This window comes from Sarcophilus harrisii, chromosome 1, assembly GCF_902635505.1.
Source record: "Sarcophilus harrisii chromosome 1, mSarHar1.11, whole genome shotgun sequence".
Classification (NCBI taxonomy): Eukaryota; Metazoa; Chordata; class Mammalia; order Dasyuromorphia; family Dasyuridae; genus Sarcophilus; species Sarcophilus harrisii.
The window spans coordinates 565604508-565620752 of NC_045426.1; the positions used below are offsets into that span (position 1 = coordinate 565604508).

The 16245-nt window shown below is 32.5% G+C and overlaps 1 protein-coding gene across 1 annotated transcript in view; it reads right to left on the reverse strand.

Annotated features, from left to right (window-relative positions):
* CNGB3 (cyclic nucleotide gated channel subunit beta 3) overlaps nucleotides 1-16245 on the reverse strand; it is a 139926-nt gene that overhangs the window by 38992 nt on the left and 84689 nt on the right. Inside the window, exons 9-12 of the mRNA XM_012541699.2 lie at nucleotides 15623-15745; nucleotides 6621-6762; nucleotides 4447-4606; nucleotides 1352-1449 (exon numbers count right to left, since the gene is read on the reverse strand). Of these exons, the coding sequence (XP_012397153.1) occupies nucleotides 1352-1449; nucleotides 4447-4606; nucleotides 6621-6762; nucleotides 15623-15745 (523 nt within the window). The remainder of the gene's footprint in view (nucleotides 1-1351; nucleotides 1450-4446; nucleotides 4607-6620; nucleotides 6763-15622; nucleotides 15746-16245) is intronic.

Genomic DNA, 16245 nt, shown 5'->3' on the forward strand with positions numbered 1-16245 from the left:
AAGTCTTGGAGACCACTTATTGAAATAACTCTGTGATATGGTCACTCATTTTCTCCCTGAATATTATCAGTGATTTATACCTTCTTAAACTAGCCCCTTCAGTTGGATTTTGTTGTTATAAAGTTCTTCCTTATTTTGCCAGTCAGTCAAGAAGCATTCATTTAGTGCTTGTTATATGCCAAATACTGTGCTAAATTTTGGGGTTTCAAAGAAAGGAAAGCAACAGTCCTTGCCCTCAAAAAGCTGTATTAGAAGAGACAATATGTAAAAAAGGTATAAAGAGTCAGACAAGTACACAATGGATGGAATACTGGATCTGGAAGTTCAGAGTTCAAATTCAGCCTCAAACAATATCTCTGTGATGCTGGGTAATCACTTAACAACTGTCTATCTCCATTTCCTCATCTGTAAAATGACATCATGATAGCACTTATTTCCCCAAGGAGTTGTGAAGATCTAATGAGGTAATTTTTATAAAGTACTTTGCAAATCTTAAGGTACCATATAAATACTAGCTATTATATTGTCACAATGATGATAAAGATGCTTATATGTTATAGTTAAATATATATTTATTTTATATGTAGATAACACACACACACATATATAAAACATATATAAAATGAGAAAAAATTTCATAGAGAAAGATACTAGTAGTTGGGGAGACCACAAAAGACCTCCTGAAGAAATTGGTATTTAGTTCAAATACAAATACAAAGTTTAAATCTTGAAGGAAGCCAGAGAAATTAGGAAGCAGAGGCTCCAAGGCTAGCTAGCTAGTTCTCTGTGGACTATTCTTCACTTAAAATTGCTTAGTAAATTGTATAATAATTTAAAGATTTTAAATAAATCTCTACTTTCAGATATGTAAAAAGAAAGATATTTCTACAAAAACTATAGAGAAAACCCCCTGAAAAATTTAGAGGTTTAGAACCCAAAGCCTTCAGTATGGGAGACATCATGAAGCTTAATGATGTAATCTTTGAGCCAATCTGAACCTAACCAGGATCTTGCTCAATAGACTTGGCTAAGGCACATTCAGAAAGGAGACTGCCCATCTGTACCATAAAGTAGAATTATATTTAAATTAGTGCAAATTAAATTAACAGTCTGAAGAAATCACTTCTTCCTTGGTTTTAATCAAGAAATAGAGGCTAAGAGACAAAGAGGATAAAATGAAAACTTTGCTGAAAAAAGACCTGGCAAGTGACTTTCTTATACATATACATATATCCTTAATTTTTGAGCTTATTTTAGCTTAGAGTAAAAGTTATTTCTCTAACTGTGACCATGATTCAGATTCTACAGACCCCAGGTATGGTGTATTATCCCTCATTGTATAAGCACTTGCTTTGAACAAGTCGATCTTAGTCACAATGTTGAAATTCACATCGATGGCAATGGCCAATTGCATCTTGAGAGGCAGGTTTTTCAGGAATTCTGATTCATCTTCAAAAAGGCAAAAAAAAGAGAAGATGTAAACATATTCACAATAATGGGAAGATTATTATATAATAACTAGGAATAGGTAAAATAGATTGCATGAAGGAAATAGAGCAATGAAAATTAATGTTCTACGTTTTGCACATCTATAGAAACAATATTAAAAAATGAAAAGAGTCAAGCCAACACATATTTATTAAGAGCTACTCTGTATCAGCAGAGAAAATGCTAGGATGGAAGTAAATAGACCCATATTCCAGATTGAGCTCTGCTGGTGAGTCTAACTATAAAATGATGATAATGGTAACTTTTTTTTCTGCATCAGCAACATGTCTAATGAGAGCTTACAATATGAAAATGTTTTTGAACTTTTAGGATGAAGGATGCAATACAAAATATTATTAATTATGATTATTTTCTCAATAAGATCATTTTTTTCTAGATTTTTTCCCCCGTGGGATTACAAACAAGACACAAAATATTCTTGCAAATAAAATGACATAGCTGATTCATAGGTGCTAATATCACATGTTTTGCCTCAGGGGCTGAGAATCATGGAGTACTAGGAGAGTGTTATTAGGAAAGAGGGAAGTATCTTGATTCTTTTAATTCTGTCCTTCTTCACCTACTTTCAAGATGGCTTTAAGAGCTCTTGTAAGGTATATATTCTGTACTGTCACCCCCTTTTCTTCCTTCCCTCACCCCCTCTTTTCTCCATGAAGATGATAGGAGGAGGAGGGATAGCCAAAAAGGACAGGAGGGGAAACAGAGGGTTTCATCACTAGTAAGAAGCATTGCTAGGGGTTAGTTTTTAGTCTTTAAACCCAATAGTTCCCAGAGGCTCTAAGAGACTGCCTTACTCTTTTCTCATTGAATTTTTTAGGGCAGAGAGTTTGGCTTCAAGGATACCATTTATCAGCAATAAATACTGCAAATTGGCCTGGGGGACACAACAACTTTGTGGCCACCAGTGGCATTAATTTTTTAAGGTCACCAAGATACTAGTTAACATACTAAAGCAGCCACTTAGTTGCTTGAGTTATGATCTCTCTGTACATACTTATTGAAATCCCTAGGGGTGGGGGCATAACATGGCCTTGGAAAATCTGGTCAGCTTTTTAAGAAAAAAAATCTCTATTTAGTAAATTCCTTATACAAAAACGATGACTGTTTAAAGACATACGAATCGTGGAATTATTTGCTTTTGAGACAACCTTTTATCAAATCCAACTAGCTCCAGTTTCTGTCTCAAAAAAGAGGGTATGCTTTTAATAATAATAATTCATTTTTATAGATCACTTTCAATTCAGTGCATTTTAATAAAATAAGCATTTATTTAATGCCTACTATGTAAAAGCCTAGTGCTAGGTTGTTCTTGTTTTTTGTGCTTGAAAAAGACCAAACTGACATCATTGTGTTGGGTTCTGATTATGGCTGATCAGACCATTATGAATTCTGAAGGCTCCACCGTAGGTTAAGTAAAATAGTTCATTCATGTGAATATTTGGAGTAGCAATGTCTCTAAATTTATACTTCTCATGTTTCTTTTGTTTACCACAATTCTGCTTTGCTTATAGAGCACAGAATATTCTCCCATGCTATACTGGGAAGTTTTTGCCAGCATCTCCCATGTCATGCAAGTGATTCCCAAGTTCTTATGAGAGACCTTGAGGTGTCCTTGCATCTATTTTTCTGACCTCCGTTTGAGTGCTTGATATTTGTGTGACCTCTTTATCAAATAGTACATTATAAAATGTACATTTGGCATTTGAACAATGTGACTAGCCCATTAGGGTTGTGCTTTTGTACGGTAGTTTGAACGCGAGGCAATTTTGCTCAAGAAGGGACCTAAGTATCTGTTACCTTCTTTTATCAGATGATCTTCAGAATCATTCTGAGACAATTCATATAGAAGTGAGTTAGTTTCCTGACATGCTACTGGTACACTGTTCAGATTTCACAAGCATACAAGAATAATAAGATCAGCACAATGGCTCTGTAGACCTTCAGTTTGGTAGGCAACCTAATATGTTTTTTCTCCCATATTTTCCTTTAGAGCCTCCCCAAAGCTGAACTAGCACTGGCAATATATCTATCAATCTCATCATCAATGTATACATCCCTGGAAATTATGTTGCCAAGGGAAGTGAATTTATCCACAGGACTGATAATTTTTCCATTTGCAGGTATCAGTGGTTCCACATATGGAATCTCATTAGGCTTCATCACTAATGATGGTGACATGGAGCATTCCTGAAAATGGCAATTGCATTGTCATGAGTCTGTCATTCACTTCTTTTAGGCGTCATACGGGCTTGTTGACCAAATTTGTTTTGATTTTAAATTGACGCTAGCTTTATATGCTTCTCCCCATTACTGTGCCCACTCCAGAAAAACACATGTCCAGTTCTGACTTTAATCCTAACTCACCAACAGTTATCCTCAACCTACTTTAGCCCATGAGATGTTTTACCAAGGTATGGCCACTGTGTATTAATTACAATTTCTTGAAGCCACAGATGAAAGTTAGGTGACAAATGTACATCAATGGTGAATGAGCAGTCCTGAAAAGGATTCAGCAGCCCTTTTATCAGAGATACTAGTTTTCTCCAAATGTCCGTACATCCCAAATAAGTAATGGGAATATGAAGATAAAGATAAAATTACCCCCAACCTCCAGGAACATTCCTTATTTCATTGACAAAATACTTTTAGGTAATTTTCTCATATAATAATATAGTATGTATAACGTAGAAATTCACTCTTACTTAACATGTTATGGTATATAGAGTACTCATCTCACCCTATAAGATATGTAGTGAAACTATTATTATCATTATTTTACAGGTGAGGCAACACAGGTTAAAATGGATTTTAAGTGATCTGTGCAAAGACAAACATGATATGAGACAGAGTTCAACCTCATCTTCAAGTCTTTGTAGTCCAAGTCTATGCTCATATCACTATCTTTCAGGGGTAGAGTGAATAGTTAGGTATACCTACCCAATAGTTTTTGAGAGGCCCAAGTATATTCATACCAAGTTCGAACACGGTTCTGTACCAATTTGGGTATTGAATATGTGTTCATATAAGAGACGGAATCATCCATGCAGGAACGGAAGTGGTTCTGATGGGCAGTAGCTGCTCCAATGACATCTCTCATCTGAAAAATAAAAAAAAAATCTGATTTTTTTTTATCTGATTTTACAAACGGTGCCAGAAGATAGATTAAGAAAGGAAAGGTTTATGAAATTAGCCTTTTAATTTGATAATATTCTTATTCCTTACTGATTTATAGGGCATTCATGTTGAAAAATCCCACAGAATACACAGGTGATGGGCAAGAGAGAGGGGAAAACCACAAATATCTATTATGTGCTAAGTACTGAGAAAAATGCTTTATAAACATGATCTCATTTGGTAGCAGAATGAAGTGGAAGCTCAGTAACTTCTTGGCAGAATAGCTGGGCAATCCAGATGTCAGAAGTCAAAATGGAATTATGTGCATGGATTATGCAGGTTGAATGTCTAAATAATCCTGATTCATTGGGATAATTGACAACTTCCAATTTCATTTGGTGCTATTTATATAATGTTAGATAAATCTATGTTTAGAATATAGTATACATACAAATTTAAAATATGCTGAAATTATTTAACTATCCTCAGCAGCTATAGTAGTAATGAAGGAATGATTGCATTTCAAGTTATGGATGCTGATAACTGTGATGTAAAAATTCACTCTAAATTAAGCCTGATCTTTAAGATCAGTCTAGAAATAGATGTATAATTCCATCTTCTGTATTCATCTCCTACTTCTCTCTTAAACCAGGAAATAAATGGTTGATATTTGCTTTGTGTATTTAAAATGGGGATGGATGGTGGTAATTAATGACCTCTTCATCTAGAAGAGGTGAAACTATATGGCATTTCCCCACCTCTGTCTACCCAGGACATGTGCTATAAAAAATACATAAGTGGATGAAAGCCAAATAATATATATATTACTAGTTATTAAAATACAATGTGTTAAAGCCAGGTCCTGGTTGGTAAGAATCATAAATCCTGTGAAGTGGTCGCATGTATTTAAATTTTTACTATTCAAAGCTATAATTATGTAAAATATGATAATAGTTCCAGTCAAATGGAAATATGCAGTGCAAATAATGTGACCACTTCACAGGATTCATGATTTGAGTTAATCAGGAACAAGATGTACAGTACAGAAATAATACTGTTCTTAGAGTCAGGAGTGGTTTCAGTTCAAATAACAACTTTCACATTTATGTACCAATCATGTACAAGTCACTAAATTTCTTTAGGTCTGTCTCATTGTCAGTATAATGGGAATAATAAGGCACCTACATCATAGGTTTGTTGTGGGGATTAAATGAGATACTATATGTAAAGTACTTAGTAAAACATTAATATTCTTCCAATAGCCTCAGAATATTGTCTATAAATGCTATTTAAAATAGGATTAACCAATATCCTACCATAAGCTCAAAATAGACTACAACCTGAATGTCATATTATTTTGAAAAAAATGAGCTCAAATACTCTTCATAGCTTTGGCTAGGAGAAGAATTCTTAACCAATAGCAAAGAATGCAAAAGAAAATACATATGAAATTGAAAAGCTTTTATATGAACAAAACAATTGTACATTTTCTTATTTCTTCTTCTTTATGGCAGCAAGAAAATTTGAATTCAAATTCCTTCTCAAATATTTACTAGCCATGTGACCCTAAGCAAGACACTTAACCATATCTAGCATTCTTGAACACTATCCTTCCCTGCTAACATATATAATTATTAAACCAATGTAAGTGCAAAGGAAAAACAATTAAGCTGAGCATTATTTAATTATAATTATCAAACTTTGTCTTGAAGAAGAGATAAGAAAATGTACAATCATCCTTTCACTAGAAAGGTGGAGAACTATGGGATATGGAACATTATATATACTCTGTTAGACTCAATTAATATGTTGGTTGATTTTGAAGAATTCTTTTAGTTTCATTTCTTTCTCTTTTTTTTTTGTCATAAGGGATGCTTCTAGATAGGAGAGAGAGGTATATTTGGAAATGAAGGTGCATTAAAACAATCATAAATGAGAATATAGATTAATGCTAAAAATGAATTCAACATATATCCAACATTTTTTCCCCATTTTACCTGTCCAATTAAGCTGGAGAATACAAAAACCCCAGAGAAAAAATTCAAGAGTTGGAATATAATCTCAAATGTGCTTTGTGGTTCTGGAAGACCACCAATGGTAATTAAAGTTCGTACTGCCCAGTAGTAACATCTCAGATAACTGTGAATAGAAAAAATTTTCATTTAGATTTTTAATCTAACTTTGGTCACTAATATTGAGGAACCATGATGACTACTTATAAGTTCTTTTCCTAACTTATCTATAAGCACATATTGACTTAAATATAAGAATATATACATAAATTTCAAAAATATAATTTTGTCCTGGCACTGGTTTATACACATGCATATCAAAGTTACTATGTGTTATCTTAATATAGAAAACATAGAGGAATGTTATATGTTAGATCATATGAATGGAAGTAGGGGAAATATTATTAGAAAAAGTATAATTTGGCCAATAACAAAAATTCACCTCTCGTCCAAAAAAAAATACTGTAAGATTTTCAGTGCCTTGAGATAGTCAAAATTTTTGGTTCCAATAAAAAGACTGTTTATTAACAAATTGTAGATTGGTATAATGCTTTGCCTTTTCTTTTCATTGGAGAAAAAGAATTCATTTAGACAGAGCCACAGCAAAATACTTAAGATACCTTACTTATTGCCTTTGCCACGCTCACTCTAGGCACACCGTGAGACCTGGGAGGAACCTCAGGAAAAACAGTTATTCAACTATTGCTGGCAGAGGTTGGGATTGTGTGGAGATAAAATTTGGAGAGGATTAAGAAACTGGACAGTCAATCAATAAATTTTTAAGAAGTATTAGCTGTGTTCTGGGAACTGAGAATATCATATAAAGGATGAAACAGTCACTAGGAGTTTATGTTCAAATGGGAGACAAAAATAAGAGGCTTCTTTGTACCAAAATTGTTGGTTACCTAGGATCTAAAGACAAAACCAAAATTTCCTGTTCTCAAGGAGCTTTTATTTTTTTTTTAAAAAGGAGATATATAAGCATATGGAAAATACATGGAAAGCAGGTACAAGGTAGATAGAAGGGAAGACACTAACCACAGGGGTGACCAGGACAGATCTTATACAGAAGGTGCAACTCAAGCTGAAGCTTAAAGGAAATAAGGAATTCTAAGAAGTTAAGATGAAGAGAGAATATTCCAAAAAATGTAGGACAGCTATTGCAAAGGCCTATAAACTACAGTTAGACTGTGGTAGAGGAGAATTAGCCAGTGTGCTAATAGGGATGGATTTAAGTATTGGAGGGAAATAAAAGGTGAGAAGGTAGGATAAGACTATGTTATGAAAAACTTTAAATACTAAGCAAAGGAATTTGCATTTGATCCTACAGGGAATAGGAAAGCCACTGGAGTTTATTGCTGAGGTGGAGTTACATGGTCAAATCTGACATTAGAAAAATCACTTGGTAGCTATGCAGGTTAACTTTTGGCAAGCAAAGGAGTATCACTGATTTTTTTTTGAAAGACAATTTTTGTATCTTTTTAATAAATGTTCATCTTTATATAAAATATAATTCTCATGTTTGGATAAAAAGACTCCACAGTGCCTTGTACACAGTAAATAAGCAATTAAAAAATAACAAACATGCTTCTTGTTGATTATACTCCATATTAGAGACCAGAGAATCTCTTTGCCTGCAAACTTTTATTCCTTTTTAAAATAGAATTTTACTTATTTTGTTAAATATTTCTCAACTATCATTGAATATATCCCAAACAACCATTTAAAAAATTTTTGAGTTCCAAATTCTGGTCCTTCTCTGGTCTTTTTCCTGGTACCTCCCTACTTCTCAAGAAGGCAAACAATTTGATATTTATTATACTGTGAAGTTATGAAAAATACATTTTCATATTAGCTATGTTGTAAAAGAAAACACAGTTCCCCCCTCCACATGGAAAAATTTTTGAAAGTGTGTGTCAATCTGAATGAAAATAGCTATTTATTATAGCTGGGGAGTGAACTGTGTGGAGATTAAAATTTGGAGATCATTAGAAACTAAACTTTCAGTCAATCTTTCAATCAATCAACAAATATTTAAGAAGTTCTGGCTATATGCTAAGAACTGAGAATACTCTATGAAGAATGAAACAATCATTAGGAGTTTATGTTCAAATGGGGGACAAAATAAGAGACGGCTATGTGCCAAGCACAGTGCCAAGCACTGTTATCTAAGATGTAAAGTCAAAAGCAGAACAGTTCCTGCTCTCAAGAAGTTTTTCATCATGGGTACTTAGAAATATTTTAGATCATTGTTTTGATCAGGCTAGCTCATCTTTCATAGTTAATCATTCTTACAATATTATTATTAGTGTGTATAATTTCAACTCATAAAAATCTGTTCAGGTTTTTCCAAAGCATCCCGCTCATCATTTCTTATAGGACAACAGTATTCTATCACAAGCATATGCCATAACTTGTTCAACCATACCCTAGTCAATGAAAATTGCCTGTTAATATCTTTTGATCATTTATCAACTGGAGAAATGACTTATTTTTATAAATTTATTTCAGCCCCTATATATTTGAGAAATGAGACCTCTATTGAAGAAATCTATTATAAAAAAGTTTCCCCATTTTCCTATTTTCCTTTGCAATTTTGGTTATATTAATTTTGTTTGTGTGAAAGTATTTTAATTTCATGAAATCAAGATTATCTATTTTACTTTCCATGATCTTTTCTATCTCTTGTTTGATCAAAAATGCTTTATCAAATCCATTTATCTGACAGGTACATTTCCCCATGCTTCCCTAATGTAATTTTGATATCCATTATTTCCAAATCATTTATCTTAGTATATCTTTGCAGTTTTTGTAATATTTTTGTCAAATGTTGAGTTCTTACTCTCAAAGTATGGATTTTTGGACTAAAATACTATGGTGATTTACTCTTATGTATTGGTTGACTAATTTATTCCATGATCTATCACTCCTTAGTTCCATTACTTTTAAATCAAATTGTTTTGATGATTTTTGCATTGTAATTTTTGAAATCTGGAATTGCTAATCTGCCTTCTTTAATATTTTTTTATTGATTTATTGATATTCTTGATCTTTTGTTCTTTTAGATGAATTTTGTTATTTTTTCACTCTATAAAATAATTCTTTGTTTGTTTGAATGGTATGGCACTTAATACATAAATTAATCTAGAAAGAATTGTCATTTTTGTTATATTGGCTTGCCTTTTCTGTAAGCAATTAATATTTCTCCAGTTATTTTTATTTCTTTATTTGTGTGAAAAGTTCATATAGTCTCTGGGTATGTGTTGACTGGTATACTCCATGTATTTTATATTATTTGGAGTTATTTTTAAGGGAATTTTTCTTTTATATCTTGCTGCTTGGTTTTGTTGGTAGTATAAAGAAATGCTGATGATTTATGTGGGTTTATTTTATGTCCTGCAGCTTTGTTGAAGTTGTTAATTGCTTCAACTAGTTTTTAGATGATTCTCTAAGATCATCTAAGCATACTATCATATCATCTAAAAAAGTGATAGTTTTATTTCTTCATTATTTTTATTCCTTCAATTTCTTTTTTTTCTTATTGCTATAGCAAGTAAAACATTGAATAATAGTGGTGATGAGGGACATCCTTATTTTACTCTTGATCTGATTGGAAAGGCTTCAGATTTATATCTCAACAACAGAAAAAGCTTGCTCTTGTTGTAGATATTACTTATTTTAAAAAGGCTCCATTTATTCTTATGTTTTCTAATGTTTTTGTTTTTAATACAGAAATGGGTATTGTAATTTATGAATATTATTTTTGCATCTATTGATATAATAATATAATAATGATATAATAATTATATTGATATAATAATATGACTATAAATTAATATAATCAATAATGTTGATATTTTTCCACCAAATTCCTTCTGGGCATAGTGTATGATCTTTGTGATATATTTCTGTAATCTCCTTACCAGTATTTTATGTAAATTTTTTGCATTGACATTTATTAAGGAAATTGTTCTATAGTTTTCTTTTTGTTTTTGCTTTCCCTTGTTTAGCAATTAAAACCATATTTGTACCATAAAAGGAATTTTGTAGTATCCTTCTTTCCCTAATTTTTCATATAGCTTATAAAGCATAGGGATTAATTGTTTCATAAATGTTTCATAGAATTTACCTTTAAATCCATTTGGTCATGGGGATTTTGTTTTAGGAAGCTCATTGATGGATTATTCAATATGTTTTTCTAAGATAGAGTTGTTTAGGTTCTGTCAACCTGGGCAGCTTGTATTTTTGTAAAGATGCATCCATTTTCTTAGATTGTCTGTTTTAATGTATATTAGTTATACTAACTACTAAGTAATGACCAAATAATTGTTTTAATTTTGTCTTCATTGTTGGTACATTCCTTTTTTACATTTTTGGTTTTTTCTTTTTCTTTTTAAAAATAAAATTAACCAGTGATTTGTCTATTTAATTCTTTTCTCCCCAAAAAACCAACTCCTAGTTTTATACATTAATTCATAGTTCTTTTTTACTTTCATTTTATTTATCTATCCTTTGATTTTCAGGATTTTCATTTTGGTGTTTAATTGTGGATTTAAGACTTGTTCTTTTTCTAGCTTTTTTTTTTAAGTTTCATGGCCAATTCATTGATCTTTCTCTCTTTTATTGATGTACACATTTATAGATACACATTTTTCCCTAAATACTATTTTGATTGCATCTCGTAAATTTTCAAATGTTGTTTCTGTTACCATTCTCTTTAATGAAATTATTAATTGTTTCTATGATTTCTTTCATTGACCCATTCTTCTTTAGGATTAAATCATTTAGTTTCCAATTAGTTTTTAATCATTGCTTTCATGGCTCTTAAAAATGTAATTTTTTGTGCATTATGGTTTAAAAACCATGCATTTAACATTCCTGTTTTGAATTTAGTTGTGAGGTTTTTATGCCTTAATACAATTTTTGTGAGGATACCACTTACAACTTAGACAACTTAGAAAAAAATATGCTCCCTTCTATTTCCATTCAGTTTTGTCCAAAAGTCTATTATGCCTAGCTTTTCTAAAATTTTATTAATCTCATTAACTTCAGAGAATTAAGTTTTATTTTGTTTTGTTTTTTTTCTATTTACATTGTTGTAGTCATTGTGAATGGTTTTTTCCCCCGGTTTAGCTTACCCCATTTTGCATTAATTTAACCTAAATTTTCCTATGCTTTTTTGATCTTTTCATATTTATTGTTTCTTATAATATAGTAATATTCTATTACATTTTCATGCCACAATTTGCTTAGGTTTTCTTGTGTTCCTAAATATTTGCTAGATGTGTACCCTCACAGAAATCAAAGATAGAAAGTTTTCACATATGCCAAATTAGCCATCATTGCATTCATTGTCAAAGCAAAGAACCCAAAACAAGGATCTATAGAGAATATAGAAAAAATGTTATCAGATATTGTTAGATACTGTTCCAAACTTAACTTCTGCCAAATTGCTTTCCATTTTTTTTCACTGTAGTTCTTATCAAACAGGGAGTTCTTCCTCAAATATTTTATGGTCTCAGATTAACTGAATGTTCTGTTACTGAATTCAATGTAACAATGTATTCTTAAGACAAAGTTAACAAGTTTACTGCAAATACTATCCATTGCTTTTTACTTTCTATCTTCAGATCTTCCCAAATTTTGTCCAACAACCAAAACTGACTGCAATTTAACTTTTTGACCACAGTAAAAATATCAAGGAAAATCTGAATCTTGAAAAAAGTAGAGTGCAAAGTTTCAAATTATTTCAAATTCAAAGACTCAGTTTTCTATATTTTTAAAACAATGTTTCTTAAACCTTTTTTAAAATCACAAAATGTTATATAAATTCAGGTTGCTGTTGTTGTCGTCATCGTCATCATCATCATCATGGCATAGTCCAATTGCTTTCTGGTTCTGGACTTGTAGTTTTATATATATTTGACAGCTTGTTATTTAGGTGAAAGGTTACCTGGCGTTATAGGAAGAAAATGGGGAAAACAATTTCTCTGCTACTGTGAAAGAATTGATCACCACCAGAATTGTGATTCATTTGTTTTCCTTTTTACCTAATTTGAAATGGAATTCTATAGTCTCTATCCTCTCTCCCTTTTCTGAAGCTGCTAGGTGGTACAGTGGATAAAGCACTTGAATTGGAGTTAAGAAGATCTCAGTTTGTATTTAGCTCCAGACACTTACTAGTGGAATAAATTCCACTTTATTTTTATCTGTATTAGACTTCAACTGTGAGAATGATATTGTATGCCCTAAATGTATTTGATTAAAGTTCCAAGATGGTAGTTAGATTGGTATGTACACTTGGGTGATATCCTAGTTTGCTATTTTCTTGTTACTGCTAAAGCTATTCCCCAAGTGGCACCTTTGCTTGTGACTATACTGTTTATTTCTAGAATCTGTGCATTAGAGATGAACTTAGAAATCTGATGAGGGAAATGCCCAGAGCGGTTTAGATCAGAAAGATCTTAGTGAAACAAAGAAGCAAGTGCTCTGGGAAAATAGTAATAATATTGGAAAATCAAAGCAACCTGGTTTATATACTAAATATCACATAAGGACTATTCTGTCCTTAAAAATGAGATGTTACTGTCTTTTGGAAAATACAAATTAAGTCCTATCAGGCTCTATTTCCAATGTCTCTGGAAGTGGTGTTAATGGTTCCTTTTCCCATCAACTACCAAGAACCTTCTGAACAGTTTACCACATTGTACATATCAACAGGGACCTGACATAAATGTCAGGACCAAGATCACTTGATATTCTGCATCCAAATTTATCACTAAATCACATCAAGGAATGCCAGGCTCTTAGAATTGCTACATTTCCATTCTTTATTTACATACTCAGTCTAAAGATGCAATTAATTCACTTTAATTAAATATAAGCACACATACATTTCCCTTCTCTTCTGTGGACCAAAAATCATCTTAGTTGGCTGAATGTTTTTGGATCAATGATATACTTGGCTTAACTCCCAGCCTGGCACTCTTATTTACTCCAGTATCTAGATGCTCTTTCACTTGCACTTTTGAAAGATCAAATTCAGTACAATACTCCAGCTTGCCAAACTCTTTTTGAATCCTGAATTGACCATGTAGTGTATTAGCTATCTTCCTCAGCCTTTTGTCATCTGAAAATCTGGAAAGTAGTCCAATCAGTGATAAAATGTTAAAGGGGTTAGGGTCAGGTTTCTCCTCTTTCCCCTTCTGGTACTTATCTGGAGCATTTAATCAACCAGTTCTTTGCTGCTTGTATTTGACAAATATGGATGGTTTTATGGCACCATTTACTGCAATATAAGATTCAGATTTTTGATTTGTGAAGATCTATGATTCATGGATTATCTCTGCATATCCTTGTCTACAAGGAGAATGACTTTGAACTTTATAGAATTCATTTTCTAAAACCATCTTCTGCATCTCTTTTGCCAAATTTTTTTCCACTTCTGCATTTTTGTGCTCTTTCATTTTTGCTTACAAAACCTCTGCTACTTTAGAAGGAATATTAACTTCTGCATTCTGATTTCACTACTTACCTCAATTCTGCATTGATAGCTCTGATTTCTGAGCAAACTTCATTCTTGGGGGAGAAAATTACTTGTGTCAGCCTGCCTATAAAAGGAAATCTGTAGGGGAGATCTTTTATCATGTGTTTTTATGAAGGATGGATGATCTTAAACCACTGAAGAGACCATTCTTATAAAATTCAGTACAAAAGAAACAGAATTGCTTCTTTTGTGCTTTTCTCACTGTCTAGTTTATATTCTTATTGAAATGATTCTAAAATTCTTTGGTTCTTATGTCAGAATGCCCGTGACTAGTTTTGGACACTGTACAGATGTTCAGGCAAACTGTTCTCCAATGTGAAAGAAGTAATTAAGATAGACTCTGAGTCTCCCAACATTTAGACACAACCCTTTATCATGCAGAGCATTACCTACCCCTACTCCTCACCAATTTTAACTATAAACTCCTTGAGTGTATGGTGTGTGTTCTTTCTATCTGTGTATTATTTCTGGACATAGAATATTACATTGTGCTTAAATTATATTTGTTGAATTGAATCATCTCAGAATAAAGTTATGACTGAATAAACTGAACTCATTGCCTGAATACATTGAAATATATGCTCACATATGCTTTCTGTTAGTGTATTTTAAAAGCAGCTTAATTTTCTATCCTAATTAGTCATTTGGATTGAGGGAGAAAAAGGGCAATTCTATTTACATTAGTTTATTTTCCAAAGGAAGGGACCTACAGGATTGGTTACAAGCCTTTCCAACAAACCATTATCTGGTTTTTATTCCTGTCAGTGGGCCTCTATGATTTTAAATTCATTAAAACCAGGTATGGAAAAAAAGTCCAAATACTTTTCTACCACCCCTTATTCATTCCAGGTACTATATTTTTCTAGTGTTTCCACTCTCTTTCCTTTATCCTATAATTGCTATCCTTCCCACAGCTGCTATGAGTTGCCCTTGATAGTACATACTAATATCTGCTACTTTCCAGCAAGGACATTGCTTTACAATATGACCATATGTGATTTTCATTGGTGCAGAAAACTAGTGCGGCCTTTTTTAAGCCCAAAGCCTTTGTCCCTTCGGAAAGGAAACTTCACTGTTAAATAAACCAGTGACATCTTGCTGTATAACATATTCTGATTCTACTCCACTAATCTTTTCAAATGATCTCTTATGCCTTGAACACTTGCATGCCTAATCGGCAAGTTTAATTTACAGCCCTTGTTACTTTCTAAATGTTTAATTGAGTTAGTGGTTATAGCTGACTCATAAACCCATAAAACCCCTCAGTGGTAAACTAATTATTCACTGCACCTGCCCACCAAATAATTAGCATCATTCATTACTAACAATCAGCAGTAGGGCTGTTGAAAAGTTTGTTATCCAAACAGTTTTTTTTAAAGACATACCTTGAAATAGAAGCTGAGAAAAATCAATAAATGTTTCTCTCAAAATTAGCACTTACCTATTTCCTGTGCCATCATATACCCATTTACTGCTACCAATTCCTTCATAGTCTGAAGCCCAGTAATAAATGCATGCATTAAGATGTAAGACGAATAGCAGATATCCAGTAGTTCGAATGACTCTGTCAGGAATAACATATGCCAAGCAAGAATTAATGATTTTATTGAAATATGGCCTATTTTTTCCCTTGAAGGTTCTCCTAGGCCCTCTTGCCTTCACCTTTAGTTGTGTTAACTCTCATTAGGACTATTGAAAATGATGGTGCCTTTTGCCTGTTTTCTGGCTTCAGCATCTTGACTGGATCTGACAAAGTTGGAAAAAAAGATTTTTTTTTTCTCCATTCACACATGGTATGAATCAGCTCCAAGAAAGACTTGGCTTTCAGACTCACCTCTGTGTTTGGAGCTTCATAAAGCATAGCTTACTAATTTAACTAGATATCTCAGAAAGGCTCATGGGATTCCATCCCACAATTCAATATGACTAAAGGACACTTTGCAAGAAGATCAGAACAACAAAAAGAATATATTTCAGATTAGGGATGAGGTATGGTGACAGAGACATTCAAGGGACTTGTGAAAGAGCTTGTCTATCTAGAGTAATCCCAAGTGAAACTGGTAA